The 15,303-nt window shown below is 37.2% G+C and overlaps 1 protein-coding gene across 1 annotated transcript in view; it reads right to left on the bottom strand.

The window, feature by feature from the left end:
- Nucleotides 1–15,303, bottom strand: part of LOC117294605 — a 38,845-nt gene continuing 23,542 nt past the window's right edge. Inside the window, exon 3 of the mRNA XM_033777095.1 lies at nt 1–2,299. Within this exon, the coding sequence (XP_033632986.1) occupies nt 1,988–2,299 (312 nt within the window). The 3' untranslated portion in view covers nt 1–1,987. The remainder of the gene's footprint in view (nt 2,300–15,303) is intronic.

The raw sequence follows: 15,303 nt of genomic DNA, 5'->3' as shown, positions 1-15,303 counted from the left end.
GTCCGTCTGTATATGTTCGATTTAATTGTATTCGTTTATTGGTTTGCTTATCTTTAAGTTCAGGCATTTGAGTTGGTTTGCAGAGGAAGGCAAAATCAACAAACCAGTTTACATTTACAACGGTTTATAATAGTGATTATTGCCTACACTAACTTGAGCCATAAGAATTCATGAGTTACGTAATGACTACAAAATCAAGACAAGTTTTATTTCCAAATGATGACAATTCAAAGTGGAGATATTTCGAAATTGTTGAAGATTTTGGCCCGAGTGCTATTTACATTTGGCCGTTGACTCAATATTGTACAGTTCAAAGGTCATTTACTCAATATTGTACAGTTCAAAGGACATTTACTATTATTTCGAAGAACTCGGGCCTATGGCTTATTGTTCTGTTTAGGCGAAACTCTGTGAATAGGTACAAGTTTGATGAGGGAATGATCAAATGACCTATTAAAGTGATGGATTTCTTGCATGCTTTATCATTTGATACAATATAGATTTGCTTTGCACTCCCATATCATACACTTCACATTGGTAAATTGTGATGTTGTGCCAGTCAAACAAATTATATTTAAACTTTGTTCTACAAATCCTTTTGACTGTCAATAGTGTTCAATATATACAACACATAATCTGTAGCTGGTATATTAACAGAGTCAGAATACATTGCACAAACAAGTACCTTATGAAGAGACATCCTTACGGACAATTATCAATCACTACGTTGGATGGTTTTAATGTCAGATTGAGTTTGTGTTCCTCCTTTAGCAAAACTTTTGTGTTAACCACACACGCAACAAATAACCAAAGACTGTATGTAAGCAAGTACCTTTATCAAAAAGGTATGTAATGGGGTTTTCAGCAGAAGACGCGTCTGCCACAACTGTGTTCCGAATTTAAAGATGTTGTTCATACAAACTCATTATTCAAGTCTAAATTGAGATGGACATTAAACTTTTAATTAAAAAGCACTTTAGCACAGTGAAAATGTCCAACTGCCTTACTATCTGAGTTCTGACAGTCTGGAAATACGATCCAATTCGGGCAATTTACCGAGGAGAGCTGTAACAACTTGTAGTTGACAGACAACAGGAAATCGAAATGCATAATTTGATAATTAAGGGCAATTGATGTAAAGTCATTGATTAAGATACATACTGCTAAGGAATGTCGTTATAACTATATACAATATTACGTGTATTTTGTTGGCACGCTCATTTGAATAAAGACCATTGTTTTGAAATGTAATCAGAAGTTACCAATCCTCGCAGTCCAAAAGAAGTATTTTTATAGCTCATTATTTTAACGAAATTGTTTACCCAAAGCTTAAATGTTAGTTCTAAAGTCGGTAAATTCATTTCCCAATGTACTGGAAGTTTTTTGTTCTGCAATCTTCATACAGAGAAATGGTTCATATCACTTCTATTGGTTCAGAGAATTTCGTACTTAATATTGTTGGGGTTGATTAAAGATGTCATATTGAATGGTTGTCCATTAGCCTATCACTGAAACCCGGCCTTTCATGGTGCGCATCGTAGAACTGATGATTGTTTCCTACTTAAATTCCATCACTCTAACTTGTATAACGTTTGTGGACAACACTTCGGCAACTGGTCAGCCTTTGTGGTTCTGTTACATAAAGTATTTCTTAATTTCAAACTGCAATCCCTTTCAATTTGGATAACTTTTTTTTTAAAGCAAAATCATGTTTCAGAACAAGCATTCTTCAAAACCGATTTCATACCTTTCCTTGGATGGGTGAACAACCAAGGGGTCGGTACCATCTCAAACCCATGTATTCCTATAACTTGGTACCTACTCTCTGCTTACTTCAGTAATCTCAAAGACTTTAACTGATGAGGATCGGGGTTTTTAATTGTGTCTTCCAGTTCAAGTAAAAGCAAAAAGGTCAATGTTTATGGTCGAAAGAGTTCATAACAAAGGAGAGAACGAAAAACAAAGAAACGTAATAGTAACTTAAGACTCAACGGTGTAAGAACTGCTCGCATGCACTCCACGCGTCGAACTCCGTCTTATTGATGATCCCTTTCCCGCTTGTTTTACTACTGCAGCCTCGTACGCATTTATCAGCGTAGAGTCCGGCATACTTAGCGCAGGATACACACTCAGAGATGCATTTGGTGAGGTCTTTTCGGCTCCTGCGTTCGACTATGTTTCGGGTGTAGAGGTGATCGAAGATGGGGTCACTGTCTTGTTCATTGTCGATGGGTAATGCTGAGACTATCAGGTCGCCAACCAGAAGCATGGCTAAAAACGTTACCAGTGCTGTCCTCATCTGTATACAAACACGAGAGAAGAAAATACACCAATGAGAAAAACAGTAGTAGTCCCAGCAGATTTTCTACCTTTCGTCCAGAGTAATAAAGCAGGACATTTCTTTCCAGAACTGAGAAGTCTCCCGAATTCCGAAAATTTGACTCCGCAGTAGTAAAATATATAGAAAGACAGTTCTCTAAAGAACAAACTCTAATATACCTGGCAAGCAGATACACTCATGGTGATACCGCAAACCAAATATATGCAATGCATAAAATCCCGTAAGAAAAACAGTCCAAACATACACATTGCGTATAACCATTTCTCCAGTGACGTTGATTGCTTGTATTGGATTAGCCTTCGTTTGGGAACCATAAAGTAGCACAGACAACTGCGAAATAAATCACCAATTCAAAAATAAGAGAAAAGGGCCACTTATGATACCATTAATCCAGAAAACGACAATGTTGCTTCAACAACTAAAAAAGTTTCAATAATTGTTGTTATGTACATATCAAATTAAGAACTTTGATTTTGTTTATGTCAATGCCAGTCCCCTTCATGTTGTTATAACACTATGCTGTTGATATTGAGAATGAGCAGCACGTATAAAGAGTTACGTTTATTCATGACATTGTTTGCAGCTTCCTTTTGATTGACAGTTTCATTATTAACAAGAAACAATGAAGATACCTCTTGAAATTGTCAAATATCCTGAACTTCCAAACCACTGATTAAATTACCTTCAAAGTGACATTCGAGGTAAACATTTGCCCAAGGAGTTATGTTTAACGGGGCCTGTTTTTAGGCGACAGTCAATTGAAGAACTCGTTCAAATCACCTTATACTGTGATGTTTTATAATTGGATAATTATTATCATTGCCTTATTTTTGTTTAATACGGGAGTTATTCATTAACAAACTGCCTTTTATAGGACGAGGGATTTTGCCTCATATTGTTGATTGTATTATTGGGTAGGATAGACTTGTCATTTCAAATGGTCAATTCAAATTGGATGTGGTTAATTAACTTTTACACACTCAATTGGTTTCATATTGCGCCTGAAATAGTCGAATTGCATGATGGTACTTGGTACCCATGAAAAAGTGGTTATCAACAATACCATCATATAAGTCGCTAGTCAATGAACAACCATGCACTGTTAATACTACGCCAAACAAGTGGTTCACAGCTATTTATTGGAGCATGACAAAAAGAAGACCAACCTGAAACCTCTTGTCTCATTTCCTGAGTAGGAACTACGCTAGAATTGGTTTCATTTTGAAAGGGTCGACATCGTCCGTTAGAAACAGGAAGATACGAATCCCTCGCGATCTCATCACAAAACTCATCTTATCAAAAACACCCTGATGTAATACGTGTCTTTCATTGTTACACGCCACACGGAAAGAACGTGCAACACATTTCAGTACAGTTGTGGGTTTTAAAGGCACTGGACATCCTTTGGTGATTATCAAAGACCAATATTCTCAGTTGGTGTATCCCAAGATATGTACAAATTAAAAAACCTGTGAACATTTTGGCTCAATTGGTCATCGAAATCGCAAGGAAATAATGAAAGAAAAAATACCCTTGTTGCACAAATCTGTGTGCTTTCAGATGTCAGAGGAAGGCTTCAGGCCTGAAGTCTTTCTCATATTTAAATATTTAAGTGAGAAATTACCTCCTTTTCAAAAACTTCAGAGGGGGTAATTTTTCACGACGAAACGGAAGCCATTCAGACGGGTCACCGTGATGATGGCGACCTTTAGCATAATTGACAATTTGAACCTCATAATATGAGGGAATCATGAGTTAATGTCCTCGTTGGATCTAAATGGTTCATCTACCGCAGCAAGAGTATACGAAGTTGACCCAAACCTTGTTCCATCATTCCATCAATGCCTTCAGTGGCCAATCACTCAGAGTGGGAAGGGCGGGGACGATGTATTAAGAAGAGGTCGTTTGGATCTGAGAACGAGGCGGCTCTGCGGCTCCTGGTGGCAGAACGTGGAGCACTACTGACCACTGCCGAGTTCAAATGGGTACTTCAATCTTTGAATTGCTAATAAAAATGCACATCTCGATTGATTCAGTACTCCAATAAAGGGGGGATCGCTTTCAGATAGTGCTCATGGCTAAGTGCAGTATGATTGTGTCTTCATTAACCCATGGAGGTAGAAATTAACCGAAGCACCATACCTATGAACGTTTTTGATGAAGAGTTGTCGATTTTAAAAATATGTAAATGTTGTAAAGTCGGCAAGATATTGTCCGTCAATAATGATGGGGACATGTATCTGGCTTTCCTTATTAGTGCAGGCATGGGGGGGGGGGGGCTAGTTGTTGATTCCAGAAAGGGAAACTATTTATCAACCTTTCATTTGACCAAAACCAAACTGTGATTATGGCTTTAATGCTGATGTGAGTTTCCACAAGATGAGAAACGGGAGATTGATCAATAAAGATTCCCGTCATTACGTTTTTTTCCACCAACCACATCAGTGAAAGTTTATGGAAGATTTAGGAAATAATGTAGGCGAATTGTGCCTTTGATGACACAGACATGAACACGAGTTTGGCTCACACTCGGAGTATATCATACGAAAGATTTAGCTATAATGTATGTTAAATTTGCATCGGGGATAACGAATAATATATTAATTTTGTTTTTACCCATATACCGATGTGTGTTAGCACTGTTTCTCAGTAGGCTTACTTTTGCGAGTCCTGTGAAAAAATATCACATGCATACTACTCGGTTGGGATTTGAACCCACGACCCTTACAATTCTAGAGCAGTGTCTAAAAGATTTAGCTGTGTCCGTTGAAAAAGTACATAACAAGCAATGTTCAATTGTTTTCAACATGTCTGCCATTGCTTGTTACTGTACCTAAAAAAAAATTAAGGACAATCTGCGAAAATACCCATGAACTCCGGTAATTGCACCTTTTTACTTTTTAAGTTGAATCGTATGCTTACTAATATTGCATTTGGCTACATTTCAAACAGACGCTTGCAGCACGGATTGGCATAAAAACTAATCGGGAATCATTGATCTTTAAGTAATTGAAATATCAATAACAACATTGTTCGTTCGAGTGGATAGTCTAAATTGGGGTCTTTTCTTTTCAAGGTAACTAGCAAGACAGCAAAGTTCAACTTTAATTCCACATGCCGTTTTAAAGTTCCCGAATAAGCACCATCTGAAAGATTAATCAAAATTAGCAAACACTCCCTTTTATTTAAGAATTTTTTTCTTCTTTTTCTTCCAAACAAGATAACTGCACTCTCCCAAGGTTGTTTTCATTTTCTGAATAGAATGACATACAAATTAAACAGATTTTTTAAAACAAACTGTAAATTTCTATTCATATAGTAAGTGTCTTCGGTACAATTTAATTAGTAAAAACAAAACAAAAACGAACTATTGATGTAACAGATTGGTTGAATTGTGGCGTGCCGTGTCCGAGCGGTTAAGAGCACCAGACTCATGGCCGAATTAATAATCTTTGGTCAGTTCAAACGGCGTGGGCTAGCTACATCAGTCAGCAGATTCAGACAATAATGAGGTACAAAATGATTTGGGTACGAATCTACCTTGGTAGTGGCCTAGTTAGTACGAAGTGACTCGAGTATGAAGTGACCTAGTTTTGCTATTTTTGTTACGAAGTAACTTGGATACAAGGTGACGAAGTAATGGACATTGGACCACTTGGCCTGCCTTGAGAGTATGTCGATAAGGTGTAAGAATGTTGTCCACCCCTACCCACACCACAACCCACACCCGCCCCAACCCTTGACACCCTTCATCCAATCTCTGCTGATTTGACAGAGTACTGTCTCAATAATCTCAAATCAGAGCCTCCTTCGGCAAATATTCCACTGACAGAGTTGAATATATTTTGATATCCTAGTCTGTAACTTTATTCGAATAAATAAATGCACATTTTTCATACTTAAAAACCAAGAACCGTAGTTAAAATTCATTTCTGTGCACTGCTACTTTGGTTTTATGAAATAATAAAACAGAATCTGTGTATGTTTGCTCTAGAAATAATACTCTGTGCTAATTAATAAGGCCAATCAAATGGAATTTAACTATTAATTTTCGTTTCAATTGTATGTACTCAGTCTGCATTATTTGTGGATACCTAATTAATGACTTCCCCTAATTTGTTTTGTATATCTCTAGGAAACCTAATCTTTAATCATTCCTTTAATTTGTAGATAAGTTTTGGATTGTTTTGTTTGTGAATTATGAGATGTTTTTGAGTGTGAAATGGACGGAGTCGTGTAACTCCAATCAAGAGAAAAACAATAATGAAACAGAGAGTTGCTTTTATTTGTACCGGAAAATCATGTGAGATGTCAGCAACGTATAAATGCAGAGCTTGTCTGACATTTGCAAATGCACCATTTAGTTAGTACGAAGCACCTGCCTCGTATAGTAATCAGAATCTGATATGCATTAGATGTCAAAGACACATCAATCCAATTCAGCTGCCCATATTTCCCAGGTGAATGACTTCCTTGCTATCTAATTGAAAAGGGAGTTTCCTGATTTGTATTATTATATATTTTTTCTTCAATAACTTAGACTCAAAAGCTGCAATCACCCTCAGGTGCAGCCACACACAATATACAAGATAGATTGTGCCTTTTTATAATAGACAAAAAGAAATCCCTGGTAGTTTCAGAACGTGAACAACATTTTCCTCCTCCCATGTCCCCAATCTGTCTCCATTTATCCGAAGTAGATAGCAGCCTTTGTCGTAATCAGTGGCATTGGTCTTTTTATTGAACTCGATTCATCAGAAGTTGTGACTTAATCATTTTTATCGCTGTGATTAAGACCGTAAAGCACTTTGATACTCCATAGAATGATGTTTTGATATACATCAATAAGGAATAGACCAGGCCTTACGGGTAATTACTCCATTGGGTTAGGGTGGCTTAAAGGCAGTAGGGATGTTGTGATTGATTGGTTTATTGATGTTGCAAACTATTTGATGGAAATATCTCTTTAGAGATTACTGGAAAATGATGCTTATACAGAGTGGCGTTTTGATATAGTTCAGGCATTTCCTCAGTAATGTTTTTCCTGGAATGGTAATTGACAATATGAGGAGCGCCATTTGGGAGGTAATCTTTCATGAAAAAGAAGTAGCTGGTAGACCTTGAGTTTAAGTGAAGCAGTTATTTTCAAAGTCATGATTTATTTTCACTTTTGCCTTTTTGAAAGGGGAAAAGTATTGACATCTTTTGGTGAATTTTGTTGACTTATTTAGCACTTTTCCAAAAGGTATAAAGTGCATTTAGTATCTATTATTTTTGAATTGGGAATAAAAAATGGAACTTTGGTTTCACACTTACACCGATGTGTATTTAGCATTGTCTACTCGGTACTTTCCCGAGTTCTTCTCGCCCAGTCAAATCACTCCCGAAACCTGAGCATTGCTAGAGCATAAGTCTTAGAAGATCATATACATGATGTGCCATTCCTGGCCGAAGAGTAGTCCACATTGACATGAAATACGTAACCAACTGCACCTTTTCTCCTAAACCACGCAAAACATCTCGGAAACACGAGATTATTGTGTGCAACTTTGCTTTACAAACTACCACAAATAATATGAACACATAATTCAATAAAAGGTGTCGGTTGCACAGACCAAAGGCAAAGACTGAAGTAGTTAATACTACATTTAAATTTTAGTCAATTTAGTGTACAATTTTGCTTCAAAAAATCATGTTTAGGCAATTGCAACACGCACATGTGATCAATATGCAAATTATGGATCTGTGACGGTCTAATCTTTTAGAAAGAAACACATTCAACCCTGCAAATTAGCTCTGTGGTCCCTGGTGGGAAAGTAGGTTTAGAGACCAATGACTCTCAGCTGTGCTAGATGGTTGTAGCATATGCACAATCTTAGAACAACAGAACAACTGTTTCTTAATGTTTTTAATAAGTGATGTATTTGTTCCTTACGAGCTACGAGGTTCAATAACTTGCAACAAAATTATCAATTCGGAGTAGGACGTTTATGTAGACTACAAACCGTAACAATTGTTGGGTACATGTTTATTTGCGACATATCTGGGCTATATGCATTTGATAGACCAAGCGTCGCAGGGAAAACACATGCTCACAATAAAGGATATTCCACACAAGATCTGCAATAATTTACCAACACGATGGCGGCAGGTTAACTTCTGAAAGGATTTGAGGAGATTAGGCAGCTGACTGAGTGCCTACTTTGCTCTCGAATCGCAGTACTTGGCCGACAGGCCACACTTCTTATCCGAGGGAAAAAAATAAATTCCAGCCCCGCCACTTGCAGGCCTCATAATTGAAAATGGGGCCAAAGGAAAATATAACATTTGTGTTTGGAAAACTAATTGCTTTGGATTTACATAGTGTTTTTTTACCCATGGTTTGTTTTTGTTACCAAAGAATTTAAAACGAGGAAGAATTCTCTGTGCAGCTATACTTTGTGTAAAAACAACAACAGCATTTGGACTGTACTGTACTGTAATGCAAATTATTGTAAATGAATGCCCAATGGCATTCACCCGTTCTTGCATCACCGAACAATGAACGATTTGTATTTATTCCACATAGTATTGTTTTTAATTCTTCATTGTTTCATTGTTTGAAGTGGAGCATTTTTTTGTGTTATGCAAGGGATAACCAAGCCGGAAGTTTTGTCAACGTACAGCAGTTAATCCAAATTGGTCGGATCGTGTGTTGAATACAACAACGTTTCGGCACAATGAGTGTCTGCGTAATTAAGACAGGGCGCCATCTGTACCATACACTTTTTTTGTCTATGTGCAAAGCTATTAAAGAAACACGTTGCCTTGGATCGGACGAGTTGGTCTATAAAAAGCGTTTGAAACCGTTTGTTATGAAATGCATATGGTTAGAAAGATGTTTTAAAAGTAGAGTATAATGATCCACACAAGTATCACTCGAAACTGCACGGTTTTCCCGACTTATCACGGTCGGCCATTTATGGGAGTCAAAATTTTGACTCCCATAATTGGCCGACCGTGTTAGTCGACAGGGTAAAAAGAAAACCACGCAATTTCGAGGCATATTTGTGTAGATCATTGTATTCTACATTTACAATATCTTTCTAACCATACACATTTTACAACAAACGGTTACAGAACGATTTTCAAATACCAACTCGACCGATCCAAGGCAACGTGTTCCTTTAAACTCCGGACCTTACGCACAAGTGAAAAACAAAGAAACACCCTCTATCCTTTCTCTGTGATTGTGGACAGAGTACTATCTGTACTTCCTGTGGTCGTGTGTTTAAACACAAACTACAGGAAAGATTGTTATAAATGCTTAAGATTTGGTCATAGAGTTTAGTCGTATATAATACTGCGTCATGAATGACAGTCGATCTTAGTTTTTCCCGCCTGTTTCTAAAAGAGCAATTACACGGCTGTCAATGCCCTTTCCGCTACTTCCTAATACCTTTAAGAATCCCACTGGAGAATAGTTTATGTCATCCTTAGACTACTACAGTGGCAACCTAGTGCATTGAACCTCTGGGGTACCACACCCCCGAATCATGTTACAATTACAGTCAGGACTCGTTTAGCTATGATGCCATGGGTCGACTTGATATCGTCAAGTCGGCCGTCTTGCATTGGCGCCATAGGACCGTATGTGTTTCCACGACTGTGCTTATGTTGGGTAAGCCTATCTTATTGTAGACAAATGACCCCTAAACATGAAAACAACAGGACTCGCAAAAAGACGTGCCTCACAAGTAAACTTGTGTACAAAGTCTTTGGGAAGTTTTTAAAGACAGTGGACACTATTGGTAATTGTCAAAGGCTAGTCTTCACACTTGGTGTATCTCAACATATACATAGTATAACAAACCTGTGAAAATTTGAGCCTAATCGGTCGTCGAAGTTGCGAGATAATAATGAAAGAAAAAACACTATTGTCACACGAAGTTGTGTGCGTTCAGATGCTTGATTTCGAGACCTCAAGTTCTAAACTGAGGTCTCGAAATCAAACTCGTGGAAAATTACTTCTTTCTCAAAAACTATGTCACTTCAGAGGGAGCCGTTTCTCACAATGTTTCATAACATCAACCCCTCTCCATTACTCGTTACTAACTAAGAGTTTATGATGATAATCATTTTGAGTAATTACCAATAGTGTCCACTGCCTTTAAGTGCAGGGGAAAAGGAAGAGAAAGGAGTCATTTTTGAGAATGTGTGCGAAGATGTGCATTTTAGAACAAAATAGGTCCACAATCAAGGGACTAGAAATACGATGTCGAATTACACACGTCCACACAGTTTTTTTTACAGTGTTAAGGATAAGGATTTTCCTTCAGTGTAGATAACAAATGAATAAATGAACGTCCACACAGTGACTGCACGTACTCGTGTGCGAATCCACAGCTTTTGAAACAGATACCAACGGCTATACACGGTTGCATCCGCTTAATTTCAAATGTGCGAATTACCATTATGTTTCAATTATTTCTCAAACACAGTATCAAAACAGATTGCAGACTTTCCGACAGCTGTAAATGGAAATTATAGAAACCATAAGTGCAATAGTTTCATTGTTACGAAGAATAAACAGTCTCAGCAAGGTATTAGAAGGTCAGAGCCCTATATGTGTTCATCTAACAAACCATCGGTATGTTGTGTCTAAACCAGGCAGTCAATGCTGCACTTCTTTGCTTTCTTGTATACAGTGAGGAATATGGGCGGATTGTACGGACGGATAGTGCCAGGAGATAAGAAGTGAAATATTCGTTGAAAGCTGGAATGTTCCATTCAACTCGGCTCCGCCTCGTTGAATAGAACATTCCATCTTTCAACTCATGAACATATTCGCACCATTGCACTCATAAACATTCATTATGTGTATACTAATAATCAATAAAAGGCTTCATGCCTGAAGCCTTTTTTGAGCATTCTGAAAGCTAACCAATTTGTGCAACAACGGTGTTTGCTATTTCATTATTTTTCTTGGAACTTCGATGACCAAATGAGTAAAAATTATCACCAAGTGAGAAAACTTGTCTTTGGCAATTACCAAAGGTGTCCAGTGCCTTATACAAAAACAACATGTAGGCTTTATGAAAGTGAAACATCCTAATCACAGTCACAACTACCACATCTGGGTTCGCACCAACACACCGCCGTTAATGAAACCTGAGACTGGGGCACTTCACCACCAACCCACACCACTCTGTTATTGTTTAATTCAATAGAAATATGTTTTTATATCTTATGGAGATAGCAAAATGTCTTTCAGCACACTCTCTGCCCTCTAACAACTGACAGAGATAATCTTTGTGAAGTCTAAAAACAAATCTCTCTTGAGAGTAATTGTCATGGTAGCATGACGAGGATTTCCCTTTCCTATGCCAGAAATACTTCTGAGTGCTTTTTTTGTTTTAGGGGATGAAATTAAGGGAAAATTCTTTGACGTCATCATTTAATCGGTGTTCCTTGAGGTTTTTTGTACTAAAGAAGTTGAAGTTGGTGAACATTTTGAAGTTCAGAAGCTGGCGTGTTTAACTAACAACGGAAATGTATTATGTTCTTAACAAGATCTTGACATCACGAAGAGCTAAGATTGATCTTAAGTGTGAATCCATCTTAAATGCTATGTAAGCAAAGTGTGATGTCACAATGCATATCACTATAGTATTACCAGACAACTCATATTAAAGGCAGTGGACACTATTGGTAATTGTCAAAGAATAGCCTTCACAGTTGGTGTATCTAAACATATGCATAAAATAACAAACCTGTGAAAATTTGAGCTCAATTTGTGATCGAACTTGCGAGATAATAATGAAAGAAAAAAACACCCTTGTCACACGAAGTTGTGTGCGTTTAGATGGTTGATTTCGATACCTCAAGTTCTAAATCCGAGGTCTCGAAATCAAATTCGTGGAAAATCACTTCTTTCTCGAAAACTACATCACTTTAGAGGGAGCCAATTCTCACAATGTACTATCAACCTCTCCCCATTACTCAATACCAAGTAAGGTTTTATGCTTGTAATTATTTTGAGTAATTACCAATAGTGTCCACTGCCTTTAAAGGCACAAGACACTCTTGGTAATTCCTCATAATATTTGTTAGCATAAAAACTTAAAAACAAGCAAAGGAGAGCTGTTCATAGTGTAAAACATTGTGAGAAACGGCTCCCTCTGAAGTAACGAAGTTTGCGAAGTAATTTCCACTCAAATATTTGAATTTAATTTCGAGACCTCAGAATTAGATTTTGAGGTCCCAAAATCAAGCATCTGAAAGCACACAACTTCGTGTGAAAAGCGTGCCTGGTTTTTTTTTCTTTCATTATTATCTTGCAACTTTGACGACCTTCTACAGGTTTGTTATTTTGTACATATGTTGAGATACACCAAGTGAGAAGACTGGTCTTTGACAATTACCAATAGTGTCCAGTGTCTTTAAGATGAATCACAGTGCTTTGTGAAATCAAGTACAGTGTTCATATATAATTTCCTTTTTGGGAGAGGAAACGAGCTTTGAATCCAAGCAGACACATTGGGTGAATTGGACGGATGGAACAATTTTGTTCCTTTGGGCTGTTATTATTCGTGTGCACTGAGATGTGGTAAGCTTGAGAAAGATCATTCTTTGATTCTACAGCTTCAGCATGAGGGCTTAGGGTTGCACATCACAAAATAAACACCAATGGCATAAAGTGCAAAATGCTGACTATACACGAACAAATAATACTTAAAAGTCCCACAGCTTTTTACAGTAAAGGGGAAATTGGATTTGAGAGGATATGGGGAGTCCTCGTGCCCGTCGAGTTATTCACCTTCCAAATAAAATTACCCCTACACCCATGTAATTTTCCAAACGTCCGAGCATCGCTCTTGAAAAATGTGCATTAACGTCTTGGCAAAAAGGACTTTTTATTTCAGGGGCTATCCGTCAACCAAAATAAATTGGAAGCCAACGACCCCCAGGTCACAACAAACGTACACTGTATCCCTTTTCTTGTGCTCTAAAATCTGTTAGAAAAAGGAAAAATGGAAGGCCTAAAAAATATTAATGAGACCGTATCTTTGTTTTTTTCATATTTATCGGGAAGCACACTTTAGGCATGCAACAATGATCCGTCGATTGGATCGTGGTATTATTGGTTTTCGAAATAGGACATCTTTTCAACCCGCAGATGTATAAACATAATGATTATCAATTTTTCAACAACTTATTTTTAAGATGACATTATCGAATGATTGCAAGTTGTCATTTTTGTTTAATGATCTTGAAAATGACAAGACTTCTTCAGTGTAAACTCACAATATGATCGGTATATGCACTTAAGTCTTAACTTGAAGGAAATAAAAACTGACATGTCTTAGATGATCACTCTAAGACACCAAGCCAGTGATATTAAAACTGATTTGAAATATGAAATTGAATTCAAGCTATATGTCAAATAACATCGCCTGCTGTGCTTGGGTTTGTTTGAGTTCTTGTCTAGGTAAGCTAATATAAGGATCGTGTAAAATGCGAACCCATATGTTCTCCCAGTAGGGGGTTGTTGGTGTACGTTGTATCCCTTAAGGAGGTTATTTAATAAACCCGACCTAATAAGCCCATCTTAAGACCTTGTCCTAAAAACTACAACAGACTTCCACATTAAAGCAACATTACAAAATTGTTTTTTTAGGAACAATGCAGTTTGCTGGCAGTGTAAGCTGTTATAAAAGTTGGAAATTGAACGGTCATCTGGGTCAAGAAAAGAAAAACAGCGAAAAAAAAGACGATTATCACATTTTGCATGACATCGAATTCTAAACTAATAAACTCCAAACGGGATACAAGTTTTATTTATTTCTCATCAAATATGACATGGGATATTTTCTACTATCATCATTATTAGACCGTGTACGTTTTATGTAAATCTGTGATCTCAGACGAGTTTTTTTTTCTTACCAATTCCTTTATATTCCTTTAATCATCGAAATATTGCCCAGTCACCAATCGATTAAGTTTATTTAGTTTTCTAGAATTACAAATAAACACCGAAGATTTAATGCATTTGACATCAGCTTCAATGTAGTTTTACACTGGTAGTAATTCAGATATCAGAAATATGGAGGCGGTCTCTGGTAAAGTTTCATATTTCGCTTCTGATCATATTGAATTGAATTGATATGAATGTCCCTTTCAATGGGAGCAATATATGACAGTATGTCTGGACAGAATGATTTGAAATTTAATCACCAGTACATGTTAACAGAGAGTCATTTCTTAAGAAATCTGACACCTCATGTCCTCTCTCATCAGATACGCACTTAATTAAATGTAATTTCTTAGACACTGGTGGTCAAGATTTTGGCACCGTTCAAACTTGAGTGATATAAACATTTCAAGTGTGCTTTTTATTGAAGACAATTAGGGCAACAGGTGGCAAAGCCCTTGCTAGACTCTGGTTGATTACGAACAAGAAGCTAGACTCGATTTCAAGTCTGAAGTATAATGACTATTGTCTGTTATGAGCACACACACTCCCAATCGTGACGTGAACATCCTCGACTTGACGCCTATAGTCAGACTTATAAGTATATCATCTTCGGAATGTCTATGTATTTCTAAAGGAATCTGGCCATTAGGGAAATTCAAAATATACTCGTATTACTCTGACTCTCCAAAGAACAAGATTCGGAAATATCAAATTTCAATACAACAAGAAAAATCTGACAGAAACTCATACTTTGTACACACCGGTGGTCACTTTAGCGTGGGTTTGTAGCTGGGACAGTAGGGTCACGAAAATAAGACCAAAATCATCAGGTTATATTTACTCAGATGAGTTTTATGTGCAGTTTGACTATTAAACGCTCGATGCTAAAAACCATACGCATGTAACTCAGAGGAAATAGCTTTAGTTGTTATCAAATGTCAGTTTACCTAGGGTTTCTTCGACTGTCTTTTTGATATCAAGTTTCGTTCGACTCATTGATAGATAT

Source organism: Asterias rubens, chromosome 1 (genome assembly GCF_902459465.1).
Source record: "Asterias rubens chromosome 1, eAstRub1.3, whole genome shotgun sequence".
Lineage (NCBI taxonomy): Eukaryota > Metazoa > Echinodermata > Asteroidea > Forcipulatida > Asteriidae > Asterias > Asterias rubens.
Note: the sequence above shows the minus strand (reverse complement) of the source record. Positions and strands in the feature narration are given on the sequence as shown.